Source organism: Artemia franciscana, chromosome 5, assembly GCF_032884065.1.
Source record: "Artemia franciscana chromosome 5, ASM3288406v1, whole genome shotgun sequence".
NCBI classification, from domain to species: Eukaryota; Metazoa; Arthropoda; class Branchiopoda; order Anostraca; family Artemiidae; genus Artemia; species Artemia franciscana.
Genome location: NC_088867.1, coordinates 36,189,538 through 36,214,722, shown reverse-complemented (window position 1 = coordinate 36,214,722; position 25,185 = coordinate 36,189,538). Strand labels below are relative to the sequence as shown.

Sequence of the window (25,185 nt, the reverse complement as noted above, 5' to 3'; positions counted from 1 at the left end):
TTATTTCAAGATTTAAAGATGAATAGACATTTGCTATTCTATTAGTTAATCTACCAAAGTTACTTATATTTTGTGCAAAGAATAGCATACACACCTAACAATAATTGACGCTCAGCGAGTAACATATATGTTTCAGTAAAGTCTTTAGGTTTCCTGTATTCGAGCATTCCTCTAGCAGGTGACGAAAAGAATGCATATCACTTTAAAAAACGCATATATCGGTGTCGTTAAATTCGATTTCTTAAAGTGTTGCTGCATGTTGGGTTCCCGTAAGGTTCAATGATATTTCTGATTTCCTTATTAGCTGGGTAACTTTGATAATTTGAACAGTCTTACCATGCCTGTGAGTCTAGATGTATGTTAGCCTCTCTCTGTGCCTGTCATTGTATGATTGTGTGCCTGACCATCTGTATCTGTGTATGTTTTTGTCTCTCTCATCGTGCATTTGTGTCCTAATGTGTGTTTACCTGTCTCTGTGTCTATCATTGTGCATTTGTTTGTCTTATTTTTTGTGTTTTTTGTCTCTCTCTCACCATTCCTGTGTTTTTGAATGTGTTCTTGCCAGTCTCTGGTAGTAAGAACTACCATAATTGGTAGAGACTATCTTTGTGTGTCTATGTGTCTGACTCTGTGTCTTTGTGTGTTTTTTTTTGTCTCTATTTTTCTCTCTCTCACAATGCCTTTGTGTTTGCCTCTCTGCGTGCCAATATTTGTGTATTTGATTGTGTGCCTTTCTTACTGTCTATCTTTGTGTGTTTGTTCGTCTTGCTCTATGTGTTCTTTGCCTCTCTCTAACCGTACCTATGTGTTTGACTCTGTGTTTGCCTGTTTCTTTGGTTCTTTTTGTGTGTTTGTTTGTCTGACTCTGTGTGTTTTTGTCTCTCAGTCAGCAAGCCCTTTGCGTTTGCCCGTCTCTGTGTCTATGCTTGTGTGTTTGTGTGTCAGACTCTGTGGCAAAGAGTCAAACTTTAGCGTAAAGAGCGAGGGATTGCGGAGGGGACAACCCATTTCATATACGGAGTCATTTCTGTTCGTTTTAAGTTTTAATGTCTATCCTTACTTTCAGTTAAAAAAAACTAGTTTTTTTATGTAATTTCAGAAGAAGATTCGCACTCGCAGAAAGCATGATTAATGTCTTTTGCTGTTATTTTCTAAGCTAAAAAAAAATATAACTAGGGTATAAGACAAATAACTTTTTCGTTCAATAATTTATTGGTTTATTTTTATTAAGTTGTTTCTTTTAACTTTTAGTTGATTGCAATGTCAAATATTTTTTTTACTCTGCTCAAGACATTTTTTCGCTCTTTACTGTTTTGAAGAAAAACTAGTTGTTTTTTGTATTTAATCCGCATAAAAAGCCAATAGTCCTGGCTTAACAATTGTCATAAGAATTCCATTTTTAGTTGTTTTAACATTTGCCCAAGTCAGTTTTTACTTACAGTTTTTTTTTTATCACAAACTATTTGATGAGGATCTCCTGTGGCGATTTTTTTTTTGAACCTGTTCATTTTATTTAGTTAAATAGAATAATAAAAAGAAGGAGGGTCAATTTGACTGCTGGATAGTAATTTCAAATTTTGTTTTTCTTTTACTATTCTATTTTTTAAATGTCTTAATATATATGGGATTCATGTTTGAAAGTGAAACTCCTGTTATAAAAGAGGTACATTTTACATGGCCGTTATTAAATCAAAACGCGGTATAATTGCAGTCTCAATGATTTTTGAGGATTCCTACTCCTTCTGTAATGTATTCTAAGACGTAGGAAATTACATAAGGATAAGTCTACATTTGTTATAATCTACGGAAGAAATAAATCTTTCCATAATTTTGGTTAAGTTTGATTTTCTTTTAAAATTAAATGCATAATAATTAAATATATTGTTGATGATACAAATTGATCCCTTTACCGGGAAATTTTGTCGTTAAAAAATTATCGTTTTTTCTTTCATTTTGCAAGCAATTTAATTGCTCTTTTTATTTGAGAGTTTACTCCTAAGAGTATTTATAAATAAACTCATTCCTATGAAATAAAAGCCTGAAATATATTCACTGTCACTCAATCACTACTGTTATTTTGGCGTCTGCCCCCTCTCCTGGAAAATTTTTGGCCGGCACCCTTGTTGCTAAAACTCCTTGTTTAAACTTGATATTCTGGTACTTTCTAATTTTGAAGAGCTAATGTCTAACGTGCTTGAACTTGGAGCCGTAGATGAAAACACTTTGAACTTTTGCTAGGTTGAACGCGGAGGACCTGAAAATGAATATTTTTTTTAAGCCCACTTAGAACCAAGTGTGTTAAACGAGGCTTTAATTAGATTTCGCTCTAGCTAATACTTATTTTAAAGTAAGAAACATATTAATATGAATAATGTGTATTATTCATCGCCTGTTCATTAGTTAAGCCATACTGATGAATAAATCAATAACTTTTGCTAGATTGAATGCGGAGGACCTGAGAATGATTTTTTTTATGTCTACTTACAACCAAGTATCTGAAACGGAGTCTCAATTAGATGTCGTCTTTTCTAAATTTTTTTTAAAGAAAGAAAGAGAATAATATGAATAAGATTATAATTCATTGCCTATTCATTAGTTAAGCCATACTGATGAATAAAATCTTTTCTGACCCATTTAGTTTGAAGGCAGACTACTAGACCTATATAGCTGGAAATGAATGTACTAGATGTCCCAATAGGCATCAGGATTCTACAAAAGATTACCTGTCTGTGTGCAGGTGGTCGAATTATTTTTAGCAGAGATTTTTGGTAAGAAATTATTGCTTATCTGATAACTAACCATAGTTTAGATATAAAAAGACTTCTAGAACATATTAATATAGACTTTTTGTTGATTTTTACACAGCTGGCTACTTTGGACACTAAAAGATAAGTAGGCTGGGCTAGTCTATAGGCCTGACATTCAATGGTGATAGCCTAGTGTTATAAAACTCAATAGGCCTAGTCAGTAAATCCATTCTTTTATTTGAATTCTAGTTCTGTACCTCTGAATGAGATCAGGGTATTAGTGCTGGATTTCCACTTTCAAAAAGAAAAAAAACTAGCCTAGTAAATCTCAAAAACTACTTTAGGCTACAAAATTCTAAAATGGGTAAAGTTCTAGTTTAGTGACTTCTTGCTATCTTGGAAAGGGGTTAGACTAGGAGAGTGAAACTTTTAGGGATGGGTCTAAAGGCTAAAGTATATCCTGGGAAGGTATTTAAAGGGTCAATGTTGGTATCACCTGAACAATTGTTTTGGGTCATGAAACTATTGTTAATACATACATTTTGACTTTTTGAACATCTTTTCTCTCTTGCAAAACTACCGCAAACTGACCATTATGGAGTTGTTATATATTTGCACATTAGTGGGGGGGGGGAGGAAACATAGTATATATTTAATACAGCAATGGTTAGTTTACATATTTAATATATGCTATGCTTTACCCCCACCCCCTAATTTGTGAATATATACCCCAAAATTGTTTCTAAACTATTACAGATTTGTGATTTCAAATAGCCTATCTAAATGATTCCAATTCTAGGCTATGTATAAATACAAGAATATTTGGGCTGGAATAACTCCATAATGGTAAGTTTGGAGTAGTCTTGCAAGAGAGAAAAGATATTCAAAAAGTCAAAATGCATCTATTAATAATAGTTTCATGACCCAAAACAATTGTTTAGGTAATACCAACATTGACCTTTTAAAGTACCCACCTCTAATCCTTCTCCCTCTAGAGGGTTCCGAAATTTGCCTACATGACAGGTTTTTGACAATTTTGACAAAACAACATTTTACCTTAATTTTCAGTTACCAGTTGCTTTTTCTCTGCCTTTAGTTCTGAAAATGCAATTCCTATTATTTGAGTAGAATTCTGAGCCATATCAATGTTTTTTTTTCAAAATTTAGGAAATGTTTTTGCATGTCTTTAAAACCTTATAAATTGGGATTAAGCAAAGTTGTGAAGCTGAAAACAATTTTGTTGTAGGCCTACTTCATTCAATCAGAAGATCTATTTTGCAAGGTTTCACTTTTATAATACACATATTTTGAAAGGTCATCAAAGGTCAGGACCCTCTAAGAGGGACAAGGAGTAGAGGTGGGTACTTCAAAATACCTTCCCAGGACATACTTTAGCCTGTAGACCCATCCCTGAAAGTTTCATTTTCCTAACCTAACCCCTTTCCAGGATAGCAAGAAGTCACTAAGCTAGACTATTTTACCCTAAAATGTTCTGCTTAGGCTACTGTAAATTTAGAAAAGCTTGCATTACTGACCCAAAAATAAGCTGAACCAATCACTTGATGCTATTTTTTTATGTTCTTTCCATATAGCCTAGTAATGGGTACAGACCAACCTATTGTAAAATTATAATTAAATAAAAATATGGTCCATAAAATTGGTAAAATAAGGTACTGTTTAGAAAATTTAGGGTAAAATTGCTGTTTTAGAGTTGCCCTGCTAATAGAAGACCAGTTGAGCATTTTTTAATTTTTTAATTAACTACTTAGGCTAGTCTAGGGTGTATGAATTGGATCACACTCATTCTATTTATTTATTATAAACTAGCTGGGTCCATGCAGCTTTGCTGCCAGGACCCAGCATGGCATGCAGCAGGCTTCTATATATGGATTCTCATTGTCCCTTGTGTTCTAACTACAGACAGTTTGCTGTCTTTTCATATTACAGTTTTTAGCTTCTATATATAGATTCTCATTGTCCCTTGTGTCATACTGCAGTTTTTTCAATCATATTTGATAATTAAAGCAAGTCCAATCTCAAACAATGATATCAACTAAGCTTCAAAGTTTTGGTTTTGTTTTTTAAGGTTTTTGAATTCTTGTAATTCTTTGTTTTTTAAATTTATTTATTTTTTTTAGTTTTTTCTTTTTGTTTTTTTTTATCCTACCTTTTTATAGTTTTTTCTTCTTTTTCTATTTTATTTTTCTTCTTTGATTTTTTTTTTCTTTCTGGAACATGTCCCAGCAACACATGTGCAAGGTGCTAATATTTAACTGCATAAAACTTGCTTATATACAACTGGCAATTCCTCGACATGCATTCTTTTTCTACTTACTCTTTCAGCTGCAAGGCAGGTTTTGCATTGCTCTTGCAATGCATTGACATGCTTTCTTTTGGTAATTTCTCTCTGAGCTGCAAGCCTAACCCCCCCCCCCCCCCCGCCTGTGAAGTAACACATATGCAAGGTGCTAATTTTTAACTGTGTAACACTTGTGGATGTACAAATTCTTTGCAGTCCCATTATCTATGTATATAAATAGATTGTCCAGCCAATTGCCAGCAATTGATCTAATAATATTTCAGCAGAGTGACTGTTTTGCAATCGGACATGCATATTTAATTTTTCTTATAGTTAATTTTGATTTCTTTACATCTATATATATAAAAATAAGTTGTTTGTGTGTCTGTCTGTCTGTCAACTGATGTCATTATACGGATTGAGCTGTATGTTGTCATGGAATTAGTTGTTGTCATGTTTGTTATGATGATGCTTAGTATATGACATCATTGTAAGTATTTAAGAAAATTGTTCAAAGACAAATTTTTAATTGTAAGAAGATTGTTGAAAGAGAAATTTTTAATTGTAAAATTACTGAAGAACTTACAATGGCAACAGCCAAGGAAGCTGCTCAAAGAGTCTATGCCAAAAGACTTGCAGCTGATAGAGAAAGTAAGAAAAGAAAGCATGCCAAGGAATCACAAGAACTGCATGAAAACAGGCTTGTGGCTGATAGAGAAAGTAAGAAAAGAAAGCATGCTGAGGAATCACAAGAACAGCAAGAAAACAGGCTTGCAGCTGATAGAGAAAGTAAGAAAAGAAAGCATGCCGAGGAATTACAGGAACAGCAAGAAAACAGGGTTGCAGCTAATAGAGAAAGTAAGAAAAGAAAGCATGCCGAGGAATCACAAGAACAGCATAAAAACAGGCTTGCAGCTAATAGAGTAAGTATGAAAAGAAAGCATGCCAATGAACCAAAACAACAGTGTGAAAACAGGCTTGCATCTCAAAGAGAAATCACCAAAAGAAAGCATGCCAAGGAATCACAACAACAGCGTGAAATTAGGCTTGCATCTCAAAGAGAAATCACCAAAAGAAAGCATGCCAAGGAATCGCAAGAGTAACCTGAAAATTTTCACCTGGCATTCAGGTACAGCCCAGTTGATGATTATAGCTTGAGTAGATGTGTTCAAATTGGGACTATGTCTAAAATTTGTCCCTATTGCAAGGCCTTGAAATTCAATGGTGAAACAATGGGAATGTGCTGCACCTCAGGAAAAGTTAAACTTCCTCTACTGGCTGCACCACCAGAGCCAATGAAGACTTTGCTTACTGGAACTACATCAGAATCTAATCGTTTTTTATTACAGATCAGAAAATATAACTCATGTTTCCAAATAACATTGTTTGGTGCCCAAATCGAAAATCCAGATCAATCTATGCCTACTTTCAAAGTAAAAGGGCAAATTTATCATAGAGCAGGGTCCCTTCTACCATTCTCAGGCAAGAATCATAAATTTTTACAACTGTACTTCATCAGTGATAGAAATTCTGAATTGAATGCACATTGCATAATTTCTCCCAACATTGAAAGGACAACTGTTTCCCAATTGCAACATCTTTTCCACGAAAATAATAATTTAGTGCATCTGTTCAAAACAGCCATCGATTTAATGCCTACTGATACGCATAAAATCGTTATTTCCACTGACAAAATGCCTCCTGGCCAACATGTGCATACATACAATGCTCTGTTGGTAAGAATTGCTGAAAGTCATCAATGCTACAATGCCCTACAATATCCTATCATTTTTTGGGATGGAGCTGACAGCTATCACTTTAATATTAAATTGATAAATCCAGCCACTAACAAAGAAATGAATAAGAAATGCAGCACAATGCATTATTATTCCTATAGACTAATGATTTGGCAGGATGAAGACAATTATATTTTAAAATGCCATCAATTGTTTCACTAATACATTGTTGATATATATGCAAAAATTGAATCAGAATGTTTGCTATTTATCCATCTGAATCAGACCAAGCTCTGCTCTGAACAATACATTCATTTGCAAGATGCAGTTGTAAATGACAGTAATACCACAAACGTCGGAAGATTAACGATTTTACCTTTGTCATATGCTGACAGTCCCTGTCATAAAACATAAAGTAGTTTCACTAATATTCCTATCTGCGTTTCTAACTTTTGTCTCTTAGACACCATAGGCTACCTCACAAACTACTATTGGTACTTGTGAATTAAACTAAATATACCCAAGAAGTGGAAAGGTTAATCCTAATGAATTATAACCTGCATATAACTATTCGTTTATATTATAATATAATTTTGACTTTATATTTGTACATTATGGGGTTGGGGTAAAGTATTTTGACAGCGCCCCCAACCTAACCCCCACCCCCCTAATGTGCAAATATATTGATCAAATTATGCAAGCCCAATGCATTCTATCACCTGTCACTTATCTTTGTTATGAAACTGGGTTTTCAAGATCTAACCAAAGCGTAATTCTTGATTGTGTTTTGTTTAATTAACAAGTATCCTATTTTCCTATATATATCTTCTATGTTGTCAAATTTTACATGCTCGAGTTTCATATTCACCAGTTCCTGGAAAGTTTCTATAAAATTCGTATCCTAGATTCTACTAACGTCACAACGTACCAGAAGATAGTTACCCCTCCTAAATTTCAGCTTAAGATTAACTCTAGATGCTACTGGATAGTGATAATTAGTTTTAACATCAATAGCAGCACTCATATGTACCTTAGTATTTTGTATTGATCCTGTCAGTTTATGATTTGTAATAACAGAGTGAATAAGGATGGTTGTACTATAACTAGTTGTACTATACTATAATATAACTAGCTTGTTTTACCTTTGAAATTACTGCAGTTTATAACCATTACTATTTTCTTTTCCTCCACCAAATTTACCTAGGCTAGGATACCACCTATCCCTATTTCTACCAACCTAGGTATTAAAATCCCCTTATAAAAATACCATATTTCTTCCCAATGTCCAGTCTGTTTGTTCCTGCAGCTATGAGAAAAATTCTTCCAAGTCGCTGCAATCTCAATCAGTTGGTCCTACTGCTGTATATACTACTATGACTGATACCTTGCACATTTTAGTTGTAAAATGAGCAACTTGAATTGTTATTAATAGCTGCCCAATATAATTAAGACTTTGAAGCTTCCTTATTCATCGTCCCTCTCTGCAGCCCATACATTACCTAATGTCATGTTTACTGTTTGTGGGATATGAATTTCTGCAACTCATAATAACTCCAGCTCAAAATGTCTGAATTCGTCTGTCAAAATGTCAATATTATAATTGTTTTTTAATGTTTTAATGTTCAAAGTTGCAAAGTTTTATATTGCTCAAATCATTGAATTGTTTATCGCCCCAGAAAAAGGAATGGGTCCCGCCATTGCAGGTCAGAGGCTAATGCTTCTCAAGTCTAAACTAAGCACTTAAGCCACCTTAGAACCCAACAGCGAGAGGTCCCATTCAGTTAACGTTCAGTTAAATGGAGGCTTTAGTCAATCCTTGGCCCAATCTTGGCAACTTCATGATTTTCATTACTTGATTGTGTTCTTTTCACAAGTGACCCCATAAAGAGTAGAGACCCCAAACCATCTCAATACCAGGACAGCTCCACCCTTTTATACCAAACCTATTCTTGCCTGTGCTACTGCACTAATTTTTGTGGAAATTCCCCAACATAAAAACATTTGTGGCAACTGACTCAACCTTGACCATTGGAAAATGGCCTTATTTTTGGTGGGTTTTTCTTCCTTTGTCTGTTCCTTAAAATATGTAGGAAAAATTTAATAGTTTTGCAATTTTCATAGTCTGTAGGAAGTGGAGATAGTAGTTGTGCCTCTTGGGATTATCAATTTCTGCTTGTTTTAACAAGGTATTGCTTTTCTGTTGATAGAAATGAGACTGTAGCCCCTAGGGCATGATTTTATTTCAATTATATTTTGCTCTGCTTCAGACTCATCAAACAGTTTGTAGTAAGAAACTCTAAGTATTAGGGCAGCTTGCCCTAATAATAACCAAAACTCTAAAAAACGGAATTTTCATAATAATAGGTACATCAAAACTATTGCCTTCTTATGATAATCTGAATATATAGAATTCCTTAAGCTTAATTTCACACATCTGAAACCACAAGCCTCATAAAATTTCCTCCCAGATTTTTGGAAAAGGAGGGAAACGCCAAAAAGTCACGGAATCTCAGTGTAAACGCACAATCAGATTCAACATATCAGAAACTCTGCTGTAGAGGTGTCAGGCTCTCATCTACAAAAGGTAGAATTTTATATTTTTTGCCAGAATAAAGATTGCAGTTCCGTGTTTATTTGAGCCACTGGTCCTAGAAGATCAGGAGAGTGTTCTTCCAAATGGAAATCAAAATTTTGGAAAAGCTAAGTGACCAAAAGATTAAGAGGGCAACCCTTGCATCTCCCATGCCCATTCCCCCCAGTCATCCAATCAAAATTTTGAGAAGACAATTTTGTTCAGCATAGTTAAAAACTTTAATAATCATGCCTTTGGGGATTTCATATCCCTCCCCCAGCCAAAATCCCTGGAAAAGGACTATGAGCTATAAAATTCGCCCATTGTTTGCGTTAAGTGTTTGTTAATTGGGAAGTATACAGACATTTTTTTGTTGGAGGAGAGTTTTCCATGGAGCGAATCTCTTGCAGCAGAAATTCTGCATGGCTGTACTGTCCAGGGGGAGAAAGTCCTTCAGAAATTCGACAAACAAATATGTCTTTTCAACTGAAAGTAAGGGGTAACATTAACACATAAAACGAACAGATATTTTATGTATATGAGGGGGACTGTCCCTTCCTCAATGTTTTGCTCTTTACGCCAAAATTTGACTCTTTGTTCCAATTCTTTATGAATGACTCCTGAAAGACAAGGGCAGATTAATTAGAATGATAAGCTTTTTCAAAGCAGTGAAAAGCTTTTGCATGCACAGTGAGCAGGGGGCCACCCCCTCACATACAGAATAATCTCAGTTATTTTAAATTTTGACGTTGCCCCTCACTTTCAGTTGAAAAAACTTCTTTTTTTTTATTCAGTGCATGAGCTGAAACCTAATCTGCTAGCTCAACAGAACCATTAAAAAATTGCATTAGAAGCTTGGAAACCCACATGGTCAAACAGTTCGTGGTAACAAACTGTAAATAAGGAGCAACCTGGCTCATTAGTAACTGAAACTCTAAAAAGCGGAATTTCGTATACCAATAGTTATATTAAAAGAATGGGCTTATTATGCTGATTTCAAATATACAAGTTTTATTAAGTATTACCCATTAACGGCTTCGAGCCCGAGACTATCTGCCTGATTTTCGAAAAAGGAGGAATCACTCCATAAAAGTCATAGAATCTTAATGAAAATCATACCATTACATTCAGCGTATCAGCTAACCCTATTGTATAGGTTTCAAGCCCCTATCTATAGAATATGGAATTTCGTATAGAGGGTAACTAGGCCCCCTCCCCCACCCCTTTTTCATAAAATCGTCCGATCAAAATTTGTAGATAGCTATTTTGTTCATTCTAGTTGAAAAGTCCAATGCCTTTGTATATAACATGACCCTCCCCCCTCAACAGCCCCAGGGGAAAGTTCTTTAAGTTATAAAATTTGCCCATTGTTTACGCATAATAATTGTTATTGGGAATCATGCATGCATTTTAGGGTAGGAGGGGGAAGAATTTTTTTCTGGGGGTTTTTCCACGGGGAATTTTCGATGGGGAGGGAAGTTTCCAGGAGGTGAACTTGTCAGGGGTAATTATACAATTTGGGAATTTGCAAGAAATCCTATGCAAAGTTCTTTTTATATGTCTTGCTTTCTCTTTTCATCTTAATTTTACGTGTGGAGTTGTTAAGAGTAATTGTCCTGGGTAAATTTTCACCGGGATTGAATTGTCTAAATTATATTTAGTAGGGAGGGTATTTCTCCGTGGAGATGGGGCGAGATTTCCTGGGATTATTTTAAAAACGATCAGAAATTAAGTAAAAAAAAACAAGTTTTTCTCCAACTGAAACTAAGGATTAAATTAAAAACTTAAAACGAACAGAAATTATTACATGTATGAAGGGGGTTGCCTCCTCCTCAACACCTCGCTCTTAACGCTAAAGTTTGAACTTCGTCCCAACTCTTTAAGAACGACTCCTGAAACGCAAGGGTTGTTTAATTAGAACAATATGAGGCTTTTTTAGAAGTACTAAAAAACTTAGCGGAAAAGTGAGGTGTTGAGGAGGAGTCAACACCCTTAATATACGTAATAATTTCTGTTTGTTTTAAGATATAGTTCCCTTGAACACTCCTACATGTTCAAAATGTTTTGATTTCTGTAAGGGCCTATTTTTGTTCTGAAAGGTTTTCTTTCCTAGGCAAAGTTTAATGGTTATTGCCTAAAAAGGGCCAAGAGGAAGGAATAAGTTACCCAACAGATTTGTGAGCTTATAAACTACAGCATATTTTCCTTTCAGGTATCGGCTTCTTATTTTAGTTTTGACATTTCTGAGCTACACTGCCTATCATCTTTCAAGGAAACCCATCAGTGTTGTGAAGAATGTTTTAAATAGGAATTGCTCACTAATTCCTGTCCCAAGTGATGTAAATACAACTGATCCTACTTGGTGTGACTGGGCTCCTTTTGGTAAGTGTTGATCATGGTCTGAAAATTCAATTTACCTTATGGTGGAACAATTAGTTGGGGTCAGAGTTGGTTATCGTTCTCTCATAGCTCCTATGTTAAGTTTTTCATCCATTGGCGCACTGTAGAACCGGTTTCTTTCAGCTTAGCGTGATGCAAGGCAAAGACAAGTGACAGAATAGATGGGAAATATATAATTTGGGTTATATATTTGCATATTAGGGGGATTGGGTAAAGTAATCAGACACTCTGAGTAGGAAGCAATTCTTGCTTCATAATATGCAGATAAATATACCTAGCACACCTTGCATGCAGACCCGCTATACCTTACCCCCCCCCCCCCTAATGTGCAAATATATATCCCCAACTTTGTTTCTTATTATGTTTCATCATGTTTTGTCATATTTCAATAGGATTAGTCAGAGAATTTAGAGGTTCTACTTAAATGAAGAACCTAAGATAGGTGCTATAACAGAACAGTACCGAGAATTCATTTACGATTTCTTCATTCCGAAAAATTTGCCATTTTTTAAACAATTTTTGAGTAATTTATTTATGAAAAAGTGAACTAGGATTGTAAATTTATGTATGACGAATATATTGATATCTTAAATATTACTATTGTAAGCCGATAAATTAGATCTCTGCAAAGAACTATTAGCACCACAGAAATTGTATTTTTGGTGCTTTGATCATAACTTTTCAATGTTTAAAAGCATATATCATTAGTAGAATATGTTCAAAAGCAACATAATATTACAAGGTAAATAAAGGGATTGCTGGGAAATGCATACCAGTTTTGATTTTATTCATGGAAACCAACTTGAGTGTCCAGTCTTGTCAGTTTCCTTCAGTCTTTAGCTTTAACTTTCAACAAGGCTTCAGCTCAGAATAACCTAACTGTCAAATATGATTATTTCTTATTTTTTTTTTCTTTAAAAAAAGATTTGTTGGGCTAAGATTGTTACAATTAGGCATCTTTAGAAATTGATCTCTTTTTTATGTTAATGATCTAGTTTTAGCTTCGTTGTTTGATTTTATATTCCCATGATGTGTCTTCTGTATTACCGTACTCTTTTTCTTTACCTGTAAAATTCAAATTTTCAGATCATATGCTTTTTCCATGGAGATATAGTAGGAATGATTATATGTTCTCCAAAAATTAGAAGTTTAGTATTTTTTTATAAACCAAATGATGTAGTGTATTTAATAGGCACTTGGTAGAAATGTATAGTAAGGGGGGTTGATTAACCATAAAAGGATGTAAAAATTGCAAAATTATATTAACATTGTTTATAAACATGCGGGGGGAGGGGGGGGATTTTGAACTTTTTTGTGGGAATGGGCTAAGATTTTCCTTGTTTGGATCTATTCCCAGCCCTCAGCTGCAGTAAAAGTTTGTACATATTCATTCATGTATTTGCAGATGGAGACAATGCCCAAACACTACTTGGTGCCCTTGACTCATCATTTCTGTTTGCTTATGCTATTGGAATGTTTATAAGCGGAGTTGTTGCTGAAAGGAATGATCTGAGGTATTTTCTGGCATCTGGGATGCTTTTATCAGGCATATTCACCTACATGTTTGGCCTTGGATATACTTTAGGAATACACAATCTATATTATTATCTAATTGTTCAGGTAAATATTGTTTTGTATATTCTACTTTTATTCCACTTATTTATCCATACAGTGCTAAATCAGGAATGTGGCCAGGATAGAGTTTCAAGAAATGTTCCATTCATTTTATGTGGTAGGCGGTCCAACTATGGGAGGTGATCCTTTTGACTCATTATTTAGCCAAAAAGTGTGTATTTTTAGAACATTTTCTAATGCTTGAGTGGACAAAAGTCAGAACCCCCCTTGCCACCACCCTGGTTATGCCCAAATGCCGTATTAAGCTCCGAATTTCAGTAAAAATAGATTGACGCCCAAGAAGATTAGATTTAACATTGAAAGCTTATACAGGATAAAATTAAGTATTTTCCTGCTTTTGTCGATAGTTTTGAAATTGAACCCTGTGAAGTTCCAATACATGTAATAAATGCAAGCTGGGGATAACGTTCGCCATTATCGAGAAACAAAATTCCGCATACATATCTGCTTTAGGCACATTTGTTATGTATCAAACAGTTCGTGGTAACGAACTGTAGTAAGGAGCGATCCGGCTCAATAGTAACCAAAACTCTAAAAAATTGAATTTTGATATCAATAGCTACATCAAAAGAATCGCATTTTAATGCTGATTTTAAATATATAAGTTTCATCAAGTTTAGTCTTAGCCATCAAAAGTTACGAGCCTGAGAATATTTGCTTTATTTAGGAAAATAGGGGGAAACACCCCCTAAAAGTCGTAGGATCTTGACGAAAATGAAACCATCAGATTCAGCGTATCAGAGAACCCTACTGTAGAAGTTTCAAGCTCCTATCTACAAAAATGTGGAATTTTGCATTTTTTGCCCGAAGACAAATCACGGGTGCGTGTTTATTTGTTTGTTTTTTTGTTTTTTTTTTCCCAGGGGTCATCGTATCGACCAAGTGGTCCTAAAATGTCGCAAGAGGGCTCATTCTAACGGAAATGAAAAGTTCTAGTGCCCTTTTTAAGTGACCAAAAAAATTGGAGGGCATCTAGGCCCCCTCCCACGGTCATTTTTTTCCCAAAGTCAACGGATCAAAATTTTGAGATAGCCATTTTGTTTAGCATAGTCGAAAATCATAAGAACTATGTTTTTGGGGATGACTTACTCCCCCACAGTCCCTGGGGGAGGGGTTGCAAGTTACAAACTTCAACCAGTCTTTACATATAATAATGGTTATTGGAAAGTGTACAGACGTTTTCAGGGGGATTTTTTTGGTTTTGGGGGTAGGGTTGAGGGAGGGGGCTATGTGGGAGGGTCTTTCCTTGGAGAAATATGCCATGGGGGAAAAAAATTCAATGAAAAGGGCGCAGGACAAATCTGGTCACGTTAGAAAAAAACGTCAAATTAAGAGCTTAATATACAATGCTGGGTGTTCGGAGCCTCTCTATTATGGAGTATAATTTGAAAATAACACAACTATACGAGCGATAAAACATATATACCACAACCATAACTACTGCTAAGAGATAACACAACTATAAAGCGAAAACAGGTGAAAACTAACGGGAAAATAAACGAACTAAGAGGTGGAAGGGGCCCAGAGAAAAACTATAATCCTTTTTCAATTTTGAGCCTAACTTCCGCAAAGGAGTAATAATGTCAGAAGCCCCGAAATACCGAATTATTTTCTTTTCAAACAGTTCGTGGTAAGGAACTGTAGTAAGGGGCGACCCGGCTCAATAGTAAACGAAACTCTAAAAAACGGAATTTTGATACTAAAAGATACATCAAAAGATTCGAATTTTTACGCTGATTCTAAATATTAAGTTTCAATTAATTTAGTCTTTGTCATCAAAAGTTACGATTCTGAGAAAATTTGCCCTATTTTGGAAAAAAGGGGGAAACATCCATTAAAAGTCATAGAATCTTAACGAAAATCACACTATCGCATTCGGTATATCAGAGAACTCTATAGCAAAAATTTCAAGCTCCTATCTAAAAAATGTGGAATTTTGTATTTTTTGCCAGAAGACAAATCACGGGTGCGTGTTTATTTATTTGTTTGTTTTGTTTTTGTTTTTTCCCAGGGGTCATCTTATCGACCAAGTGGTCCTAGGATGTCGCGAGAGGGCTCATTCTAACGGAAAGGAAAAGTTCTAGTGCCCTTTTTAAGTGACCAAAAAATTGGAGGGCAAATAGGCCCCCTCCCATGCTCATTTTTTTCCAAAAGTCAACAGATTAAAATTTTAAGATAGCCATTTTGTTCAGCATAGTCGAAAACCATAATAACTATGTCTTTGGGAATGACTTACTCCCCCACAATCCCTGAGGGTGGGGCTGCAAGTTACAAACTTTGACCAGTGTTTACATATAGTAATGGTTATTGGGAAGTGTACAGACGTTTTCATGGGGATTTTTTGGTTTGGGGGGTGGGGTTGATGGGAGAGGGCTTTGTGGGAGGATCTTTCCTTTGAGGAATATGTCGCGGGGGAAGAAAAATTCAATGAAAAGGGCGCAGGATTTTCTAGCATTACTATAAAAAAAACAGTGAAAAAATAAACATGAAAACGTTTTTTCAAATGAAAGTAAGGAATAGCATTGAAATTTAAAACGAACAGAGATTATTACGCATATGAGGGGTTCTAAAAATACTTTAGAATAAAGAGCGAGGTATTTAGGAGGAGATAGATACCTCGCTCTTGATGCTAAAATATTTTTAGTGATTTCAACTATTTATTCTACGGCCTTTTTGATTCAGGGGTCATTCTTAAAGAATTGGGACAAAACTTACGATTTAGTGTAAAGAGCGAGGTATTAACGAGGGTACAAACCCCCTCGTACACATAATAAAAATATAAGAATATAAAAGTTTGTTACGTAAGTTAATTCTTAAGTTACGTATATTTTTTACTAATAAAAACGTTCGTTGAATATTAAAAGTTCTAGTAGCCTTTTTAAGTAACCGAAAAATTGGAGGGCAGCAAGGCCTCCTTCCCCACCCCTTATTTCTCAAAATCGTCTGATCAAAACTAAGAGAAAGCCATTTAGCCAAAAAAAATTAATATACTAATTTCATTTCAATAATTTATGTGCGGAGAGCCAAAATCAAACATGCATTAATTCAAAAACGTTCAGAAATTAAATAAAAAAAACTAGTTTTTTTAACTGAAAGTAAGGAGCGACATTAAAACTTAAAACGAACAGAAATTACTCCGTATATGAAATGGGTTGTCCCCTCCGCAGTCCCACGCTCTTTACGCTAAAGTTTTTCATTGTTTTAAAAAGTAGAATTGTGGCAAAGAGTCAAACTTTAGCGTAAAGAGCGTGGGACTGCGGAGGGGACAACCCATTTCATATACGGAGTAATTTCTGTTCGTTTTAAGTTTTAATGTCGCTCCTTACTTTCAGTTAAAAAAACTAGTTTTTTTTATTTAATCAGTAAAAGACTATTTGAATTAAAGCTTCTGTTAAATATCACCGAAAATTGCCTAAATAGTAAAATTTGGTGTGTTTATGGTATAATAAAGTCTTTGGTTTTGTAAATCAGAAGTAATAGGCTAATTACAGATACAGACTTTTGCTGGAATATAATTTCTGGCTTTGATTTCAAGCAGTGTATCCATCGACAACTATTGTGACTGATTTCCCATGAAAAGGATCATCTTGTTTGGTATAGAAGAAGTAGCAGTAGAATTTTTCCATTTAAAATTGTTCAAATGAAGTTGTTCCTGAACCTTTTACTATATCAGACCATCAAAAACTCATAGCGTATTGTTTGGACCCCTTGAAACTAAAACTACAAAAAGTTTGGAAATTTACAGAAGATTTTATAAATATATCATGTCCTGGTTGCGTCATTAACTGCAGCCTAGTAAAGAGCGAACCGCAGCCCATAGTAACCCTAAGTTGAAAAACACGTTTTGAAAAAAACTGCCTGGTGAGAAAAAATTGCCATCTGACATCGAATCAGGAAGAATAATCTTAAAAAGTAAAAGTTTAATCTTTTACCTACTAAAAGCGGTTAAACTCAAAAGCAAAAGCTTATAGCGAAAAGAAATAGTGATTTCAAAAAATAGACTGAAATCCCTTGGAAATGATGTCAGATCGAAATAAAAACTGCACCATTGGAATCAGCATGGTTGAAAACTTTAAATAGGATAATTACAAGGGATTTCACCTTGAACACTAAGGAAAATCACTTTTTTTGCATGGGTAGAACTGATTTTTCTTTCTCCTTTTTTTTTCTTTTTTTTTTTTACCAGGGCTAGCGAGTGACCAGAACATCATAGAAGGTGTTTAATGGCTGATTCGAAAGGAAATTAAATTAACTAATACCCTGTAAGTGAGCATGGAGTGCAGCTTGCCCCCCTCCCCAAAAGGCTTCCTCGCCCCAAAGCCGTCGGATCAAAATTTCGAGATAGCCATTTTGTTCAACATAGTTCTAAGATCCAGTAACCATGGTTTTGGTGATGATACGATCCTCTATAGTCTCTGGGGGAAGGGCTCAGCAGGGTACCGGTATTGGGCATGTCGTTATCGGGTGTTTATTTAAATCATGGTTTTTTGCGTTCTATCATGGTTTCAGCTGTAGCTGCAACCTGCTAAAGTGCAAACCACAGCCTATAGTAACCAAAAGTCGAAATCCGCGTTAAAAAAAAAAAAAAAAAAAAAAAAAAAAAAAAAAAAAAAAAAAAACGCCATCTGACATTCATTCAGCAATGGTAACTATTATTTCGGTTAATCTTAAAAGTTAAAGTTAAATGCGAAAACAAATTTTTGAGTCTGAAAAAGAGCAAAAAGAAAATGAAAAAGAGTCTGAAACCCCTATAAAAAGGCGTCAGATCAAAATGAAAAGTGCGCAATTGGAATCAGTATAGTTAAAAACCTTGTATAGGGTAATTAGAGTCCCCAAGCTCAAATAACAAGGAAAATCCTTTTTTTTTTTGCATGCGTAGCACTGATGTGTGCTTTTTTCTTTCTTTTTTACCAGTGCAAGTGGGTTACCAGGACACCATAAAGAGATGTTCAATGGCTCATTCTAATGGAAACTAAAATTGCCAGTGCCCTTTTTTATGACCAAAAATATTAGAGGGCAGCTAGCTCCTCTCTCTAAAAGGCCCCTTCCCCTCAACTCGTGTGATCAAAATTTTGAGATAGTAATTTGTTTCAGCATAATTGAAAAATCCAGTAACTATACCTTTGGTGATGACCTGACCCTCTCTAGTCTCCGGGAAAAAGGCTGTAAGCTATGCAATTATGGTCGTACGAAAGTCAATAGATTAAATTAGATTACCAGAACTCGTAGTTCGTTTGGTAGAGTGGTGGACTTTGGATCACGATATCAATGGTTCAATTCTTAATCGGGCTTGTTTTCAGTTTGGATATGTGCCTTCTATATGATTATATGGATAACCTGTCTTTGTTATGGCTGTCTATGGTAATTCTTAGCCAATGCTGTTTTTCCTTCTGCGCCAAAATTTGAGTGATTTTGAGCTTGATTTTATATTTATATTTTCTTTTAATATTTCTGGAAAATATTAAGTCATTCGAATTTGTCAACTCATTGTTTCTTTTGGATCACATAGTCTCTAAAGAAGGGATTTCACATATAGCCTAGTACTTGTTATTGGGAAACAATCAGGCATTTTTAGGGTGGGTGGGATTTGCAGGGGGGATTTTGACGCGAAGAGTTTTCCATGCGAAGAAAATCCTCTGGGGGAATTTGCCAGGAGAAATTTTACAAGGGGGGGGGATTTCCTAGCATTTTTTGAAAACCATCACGAGTTAAATAAAAAAAATATCAACCGCAAGTAAGCAGTAACATTAAAACCTAAAACGAATAGAAATTATTCTGTATATGAGGGGGGCTTCCTCAATTCCCCAGAAAGAAGTAAAGGGCGAAGTTGAAACTTAAACAAAGAAAAATTATAAAAACCCCGTACTTTACTGAGAACATCCAAATCCCAATAGGCCTATAGAAAGCAAGAGTATTGATTTACGAGTCAAAAGTGACTCGTAAATTTCATAGCCTTGAAAACATCAAACTAATTTAAAACACTTTTTTTAGTCTTACACCAGCTGCGATATCTGTAACTTTCAGTATGCAATTAAAATCATCTTAAAACTCCAGTCTTGGTACCTGAAATCTCCCCCCGCTTTTGAAATTGGAAACTGTTTTTTAAAGAAGTAAATTTTTGTTGGTGCCCAACTCCCATCCTTCTCCCTCTCCCATCCTTCCTGCCTACTGTATGATGAGGGTTGTTGAAGATTTTACTATGTTTATTGTAGAATATTAGATAAAAGCTTTATTTGTCTTGCTGCAACCACTATCTAGTTTTGGAGTTTTATATTAGGATTTCACTAGGTTTTCCTTCTAGGCTCTGGCTGGTTTTTCACAATCCACAGGATGGCCTGGTGTAGTTACAGCAATCGGACATTGGTTTGGGAAGGGCAAGAGAGGTAACTTTTTAGTCCAAGTTCAATTTTTTATTCTGTATCAGCTTTAATTTTGCAGCTTTCCCTGTATTATTAAAAAAAAGTTATTATTTCATGCCTTGATGCATGTGTTCATTATTTTAACAGATATCTATATTGAAATATAGATCGATATGTTCAGTGTCGAAATGCCTAGAAAGCCTAGAACAAATTATAAGAATTGTTTTTCCTTGAGAATTGTGACGATTCTAGTGAATGACGACACCAATAACCAAGACAAAGCCAAATAAGTGTGATACATTGTTCGTATGGAAGACTAACATTTAATTTTAGGCCAATATGCTGACTAGTAAAATGTTGACCGCTACAGGAATTAGAATTTAGGAAAGCTGCGTTCGGAAATCGGTAGTCTATATTAAAAGTTAAAAAAGGGCTGGGTCATCGCTTTATTCTGTAGTTTTAAATCATGAAGTTTCAAATCAGCAATTTCAATTAAATTACGGAATTCTGGTGTGAATCAAGTTCCTTGTTCCTGTTAATGTGTCAAAGAATTATCCATTTGTATGATTTGTTTTCTTTTAATACTCGTTGTGATTCTCACTGTTGCTGCTCTTCTAACTGTAGATTTCATTTACGATTGGATGTGGCCGCCCCTATCGCTTTTCTTTTAACAGCAAATTTCTTTGTCCATTATGTTTATTTGAGATTTGTCGTGGTGCTTCTTATCTCACGTTTTCTAGCCGCAGATCTACGCACCTACTCATATTATGTGTTTGGTTTGATTCTTTATGTCACATGTCTTCTAGCGACAGATTTTGTTTGCGCTTCATTTTTGTGCATTATCACCTCAGATTTTTTTTCCGTGCCTTTCACTTTCTGTTCGGTTTCATTCAAAATCAGGTGTAATTTCTTGTGTCGTCATTGATACCAAAAATACTTCTTTCCAGTCGTTACATTTTTGCTTTAGTTGTGTTGATATATAATTCAGCAAGAACCAGGATTGTCTCTGTTCAGAGTCATTTGTCATCACGTTTAATTTTGCACGTGTCATAGACGTTAAAATTAATTTTCTATATCCTGTTTATCCTTCATTGACTAACACATGGTAAAGAAACACGTTCCTTTATTCTGTCGTAATTTTGCTTTGTCTTCCAACTGCAGATTTTGGTGTGCAAAATTTTTGTTTGCAATTCAATGCGATTTATTGCTGTTTCTTGTGCCCATGTGTTTTTCTTTATCTATTCAGAATCATTTGTCACCTTGTGTAATTTTGCATGCGTCATAGTTACTAAAAATGATATGACCTTCTCTGGGCGAAAAATTGTGTAATTTACGGTCTTGAAGTGTACATCAATATGGTGTCAATCACTTAATTTTTTTTCTAAAAAGACTCTAAACGAATTTTTTCAGACTCATGATCTACATAAATGGTTTTTACATGCCAGAATATCCAAGGTTGCCAATCTAAAAAAAAATGGAGGCGATTTGAAGAACAAATTTGTAAATAAATGCACAATAACTCATCCAAAGAGAGTAGATATATGCATATTTTGCACACGGAGACTAGGTCCCGACACATGACAGGCTTGTAAATATTTGACTATCAAATTACGCATTAGCGTAATCATTGGTTTCTTCTTTGTTTTTAAGTCATGAGGTTCAAAATCAGCAGTTTCAACTGAATTAAGAAATTCTAGTATAAATTCAATTGCTCTTTCCTGTAATTGCATCAAAGAGTTAATGTTCCTCTAACTGTAGATTTTTTGTCCATTATTTCCATTTGAAGATCGTTGTGATGCTTGTTGTTGTATGCCTTCTAGCTGCAGATATTGTTGCGCTTCTTTTTTGTGCATCACTACCCCATACATTTTTCCATGCCTTTTGCTTTAAATGCTCAGATTAATTCAAGATCATGTGTAATTTTGCATGACGTCATAGATGCCAAAAAATGTCTTTCACAGCTTTTCCCTAGTTGTTATATTTTTGCTTCAGATATGTTATGTAATTCAGTAACAATTAGGAATGACCCAATGCCTAAGCCCTCTGAAATTGCTAAATTACGCATTGGAAATTCCGACGTTGGTTCAATCTCCCCTTCCTGTATATCCTAAATTATGCCATAGTATAATTATCATGTTGTTCTTTTTGTTTTGAACTACCTTTTACTTTACACTTCAATGTGATTTTTGCTTGTGTCATGCCTTTTTCTTTAGTTTTTCAGAGCCTTTTATTATCTTGTGTTATTTTACATGTGTCATAGATGCAAAATTTTAATTCATATTTCCTGTTCATAGACTCACATGCGCTAATTGTGATATCGCTTTGTATTTAACCGCAGAGTTTATTGTGCAACACTGCAATTCAATGTGATTTTTGTTGTTCCATGCCTTGTTCCATGCCTTTTTCTTTACCTGTTTGGAGTTATTTGTCATCTTTTGTAATTTTGTATGCGCTACAGATACAAAAAACGAAAAGACATTCCCGGGGAAAAATTAAGTAATTTTTGCTTTTTGAATGTACATAAATACGATGTCACTGACAGATTTTTTTCTGGTATGAATTCGGTTCCTCTTTCCTGTTTATCCTTCACTGGCGCCCGAATTACTTCATTCCGTTAAAAGGTAATTAAGAACTAGGGCCTGAGTTAATTTTCTCTTTCCTGCGTATCTTTGCAGACGCTAAAACGCACTTCTTCATTCTAGGGTGAAAAATCTACTATTTCGATGGAATTAAGAAATTTTGTTGTGAATTCAATTCCTTCCTCCCGTTTATTCTTCACTCACGCCAGGGTTTCCTAAAGCACGTTCCTTATTTCCATTGCAATTTCGCTTTTGCCTTCTAACAACAGATTTCGTTGTGCAATATTTTTGTGTGCCATTCAACGTCATGTTGAATACTGTTTCTTGTTCCATGCCTTTTTTTTGCTGTTCCAAGTCATGTCTTGTAATTGAACATGTGTCATAGATAGTAAAAGTGACGCAACTCCAAGGTAAAGGTAATGGTGTAATTTACGCTTTTAAAATACGCATATAAATATGACGTCACTTGTATTTTTTAGGCTTTAAACGACTCTCACTGTCGCTTGTCTTTCAAACGCAAACAATTTGAGCCTCTTCTTGATGTCATGACGTTCGAATGGACCTTAAATTAGAAGTGGTGCCTTTGTAAAATTACATTTTTCTTATTGGATCTTTAACTTTTGCCTCGGCTTTTCTTTTGTCATTACGAAAGACATATCGCCAAACCTTTGTTTCTTTTAATTGTTCAGGTGGTGGGACGAAAACTCCTTTTTCAACCAAAGATTTATCTTGTCCATATTTTTGATTTTCAAAAGCTATGGTAGGCATTGGTGACCTTACCCCTGTCAAAATCCAAAACCCAATCATCATTGCTATCATTTTCAATTTGGTTTGGTCGTTTTAACCTCTGTTTATCTTTCGTCATTATGAAAAACATATCGCCAAACCTTTGCTGTTCTTAACAAAAGTATGGTAGGCATTGATGACCTTATACATGTCAAAATTCCAATCCCAATCATCATCGCTATCATTTTCAATTTTGAGACGTTATGATTCTTACTGTCCAGGTTGATTTTCATTGACTAACTCACATGTTCGTTGTCGCACGTCTTCTAACCACGTGTGTCTTTGCTCTCCATTTTCATTTTCGACTTGCTAACATGCTCGGTGTCACATGTCTTATAACTACGCGTCTTTGCTCTTCATTTTCATTTTTGGCACGCCGCCGCTTTTCATTTTCATTTTTGACTCCCTCATCTCCTCGGTGTCGTATGTCTTCTAACCGCGTTTGTCTTTGCTTTTCATTTTCATTTTTATCACGCTCTTATTGTCGTTTTCACATATCTTCTAACCGCCCGTGTATTTCCTCTTGATTTTCACTTTTGACACGTCTTTGAATTTTGATTACTTCAGGCAATTTAGCAATGTTCTTTGCTTCAGCTGTCCGTATTGGTGTTGTCGCAATTGATGGTCGTGGTTGTCGAATTTCACATCTTATAATTTTTGATAGTTCAGGTGTTGGTTCCAAAGAATCATCATTTTTAGTAACAGCAAGTGCAAATTTTCGTTTCTTGGGCCTTCCAACAGCCATTATATTGTAAAGATAACTGTTGCATTGGAAACCCAACCATCTTATTTATGCTATGCATGACATCGTATAAGAAAATACTTATATGAAGTCGTAAGAAATGCTTATATGATGTGCTATCATAGTACTATCATAGCGCATAACATCATTTTCAAAAACCAAAATTAAGTCTCCAAACGAATTTTCTCAGACTTCTGACCTATCTAGATCGTTTTCTGTGCGAGAATATCCCAAGATACCCAATTTCCTGAAATAATATGGAGCTGTTTTCGATAACACACATAAATATACACACACAATTATTGTTCACTTATAAAGAAAGTGTATATATATATATATATACATATATATATATATATATATATCTATATATATAAAAATAAGTTGTCTGTGTGTGGATCTGTGGATGGATCAGGTGACGTCATGTTTGTTCGCATATGACGTCTGAATTATTTCACACTAATACAAAAGAAGAAAAAAACTAAAAAAGGTAAAAACTACAAAAAAAACTAAAAAGAAAAAAAAAACTAAAAAAGCTAAAAAACTAAAAAAAACTAAAAAAAGGTAAAAATCTAATAACTAAAAAAAAACTGAAAAAAATAAAAAAAGGCAAAAACTACAAAAAAAATAAAAACTACTAAAAAAACTAAAAAAGCTAAAAAACTAAAAAACTAAAAAAACTAAAAAAAGGTAAAAAACTAAAAAAAACTAAAAACTAAAAAAGAAAAAATCTAAAAAAAGGAAAAAACTGAAAAATAAAAGAGAAAAAGAAAACTAAAAAAATATGAATAAATATATATAAAAATAAGTTGTTTGTGGGTTATGTCTGTCTGTCGAGTGACGTCGTGTTTGTCCGCATATGACGTCTGAATTATTTCACACTAATACAAAAGAAGAAAAAAAACTAAAAAAGGTAAAAACTACAAAAAAAAACTAAAAAGAAAAAAAACTAAAAAAGCTAAAAAACTAAAAAAAAACTAAAAAAAGGTAAAAAACTAAAAACTAAAAAAAACTGAAAAAACTAAAAAAAGGCAAAAACTAAAAACTAATAAAAAAACTAAAAAAGCTAAAAAACCTAAAAAAAACTAAAAAAAGGTAAAAAACAAAAAAAAACTAAAAACTAAAAAAGAAAAAACTAAAAAAAAGGAAAAAACTGAAAAATAAGAGAAAAAGAAAACTAAAAAAATATTAATAAATATAAAAAATATAAATATAATATAAATTAGCAATCAACAAAGCACCGAGACACAAATGACGACCGGGACACAGGGAGTATAAATGACGACCAGGACATAAGTAAAAAAAAAAAACTAAAAAAATGGTAAAAACT

The 25,185-nt window shown here is 34.4% G+C and overlaps 2 protein-coding genes across 2 annotated transcripts in view; one reads left to right on the top strand and one right to left on the bottom strand.

Moving 5' to 3' along the window:
• LOC136027345 (uncharacterized) overlaps positions 1 to 25,185 on the bottom strand; it is a gene marked incomplete in the record, with an annotated part of 76,230 nt that overhangs the window by 36,654 nt on the left and 14,391 nt on the right.
• LOC136027339 (glucose-6-phosphate exchanger SLC37A2-like) lies at positions 2,537 to 24,729 on the top strand. Its single transcript, XM_065704482.1, has 4 exons — positions 2,537 to 2,768; positions 11,567 to 11,736; positions 13,160 to 13,374; positions 19,691 to 24,729. The coding sequence occupies exons 1-4, from the start codon at positions 2,674 to 2,676 to the stop codon at positions 19,817 to 19,819; spliced, it is 609 nt and encodes a 202-aa protein (XP_065560554.1). The 5' UTR covers positions 2,537 to 2,673; the 3' UTR covers positions 19,820 to 24,729.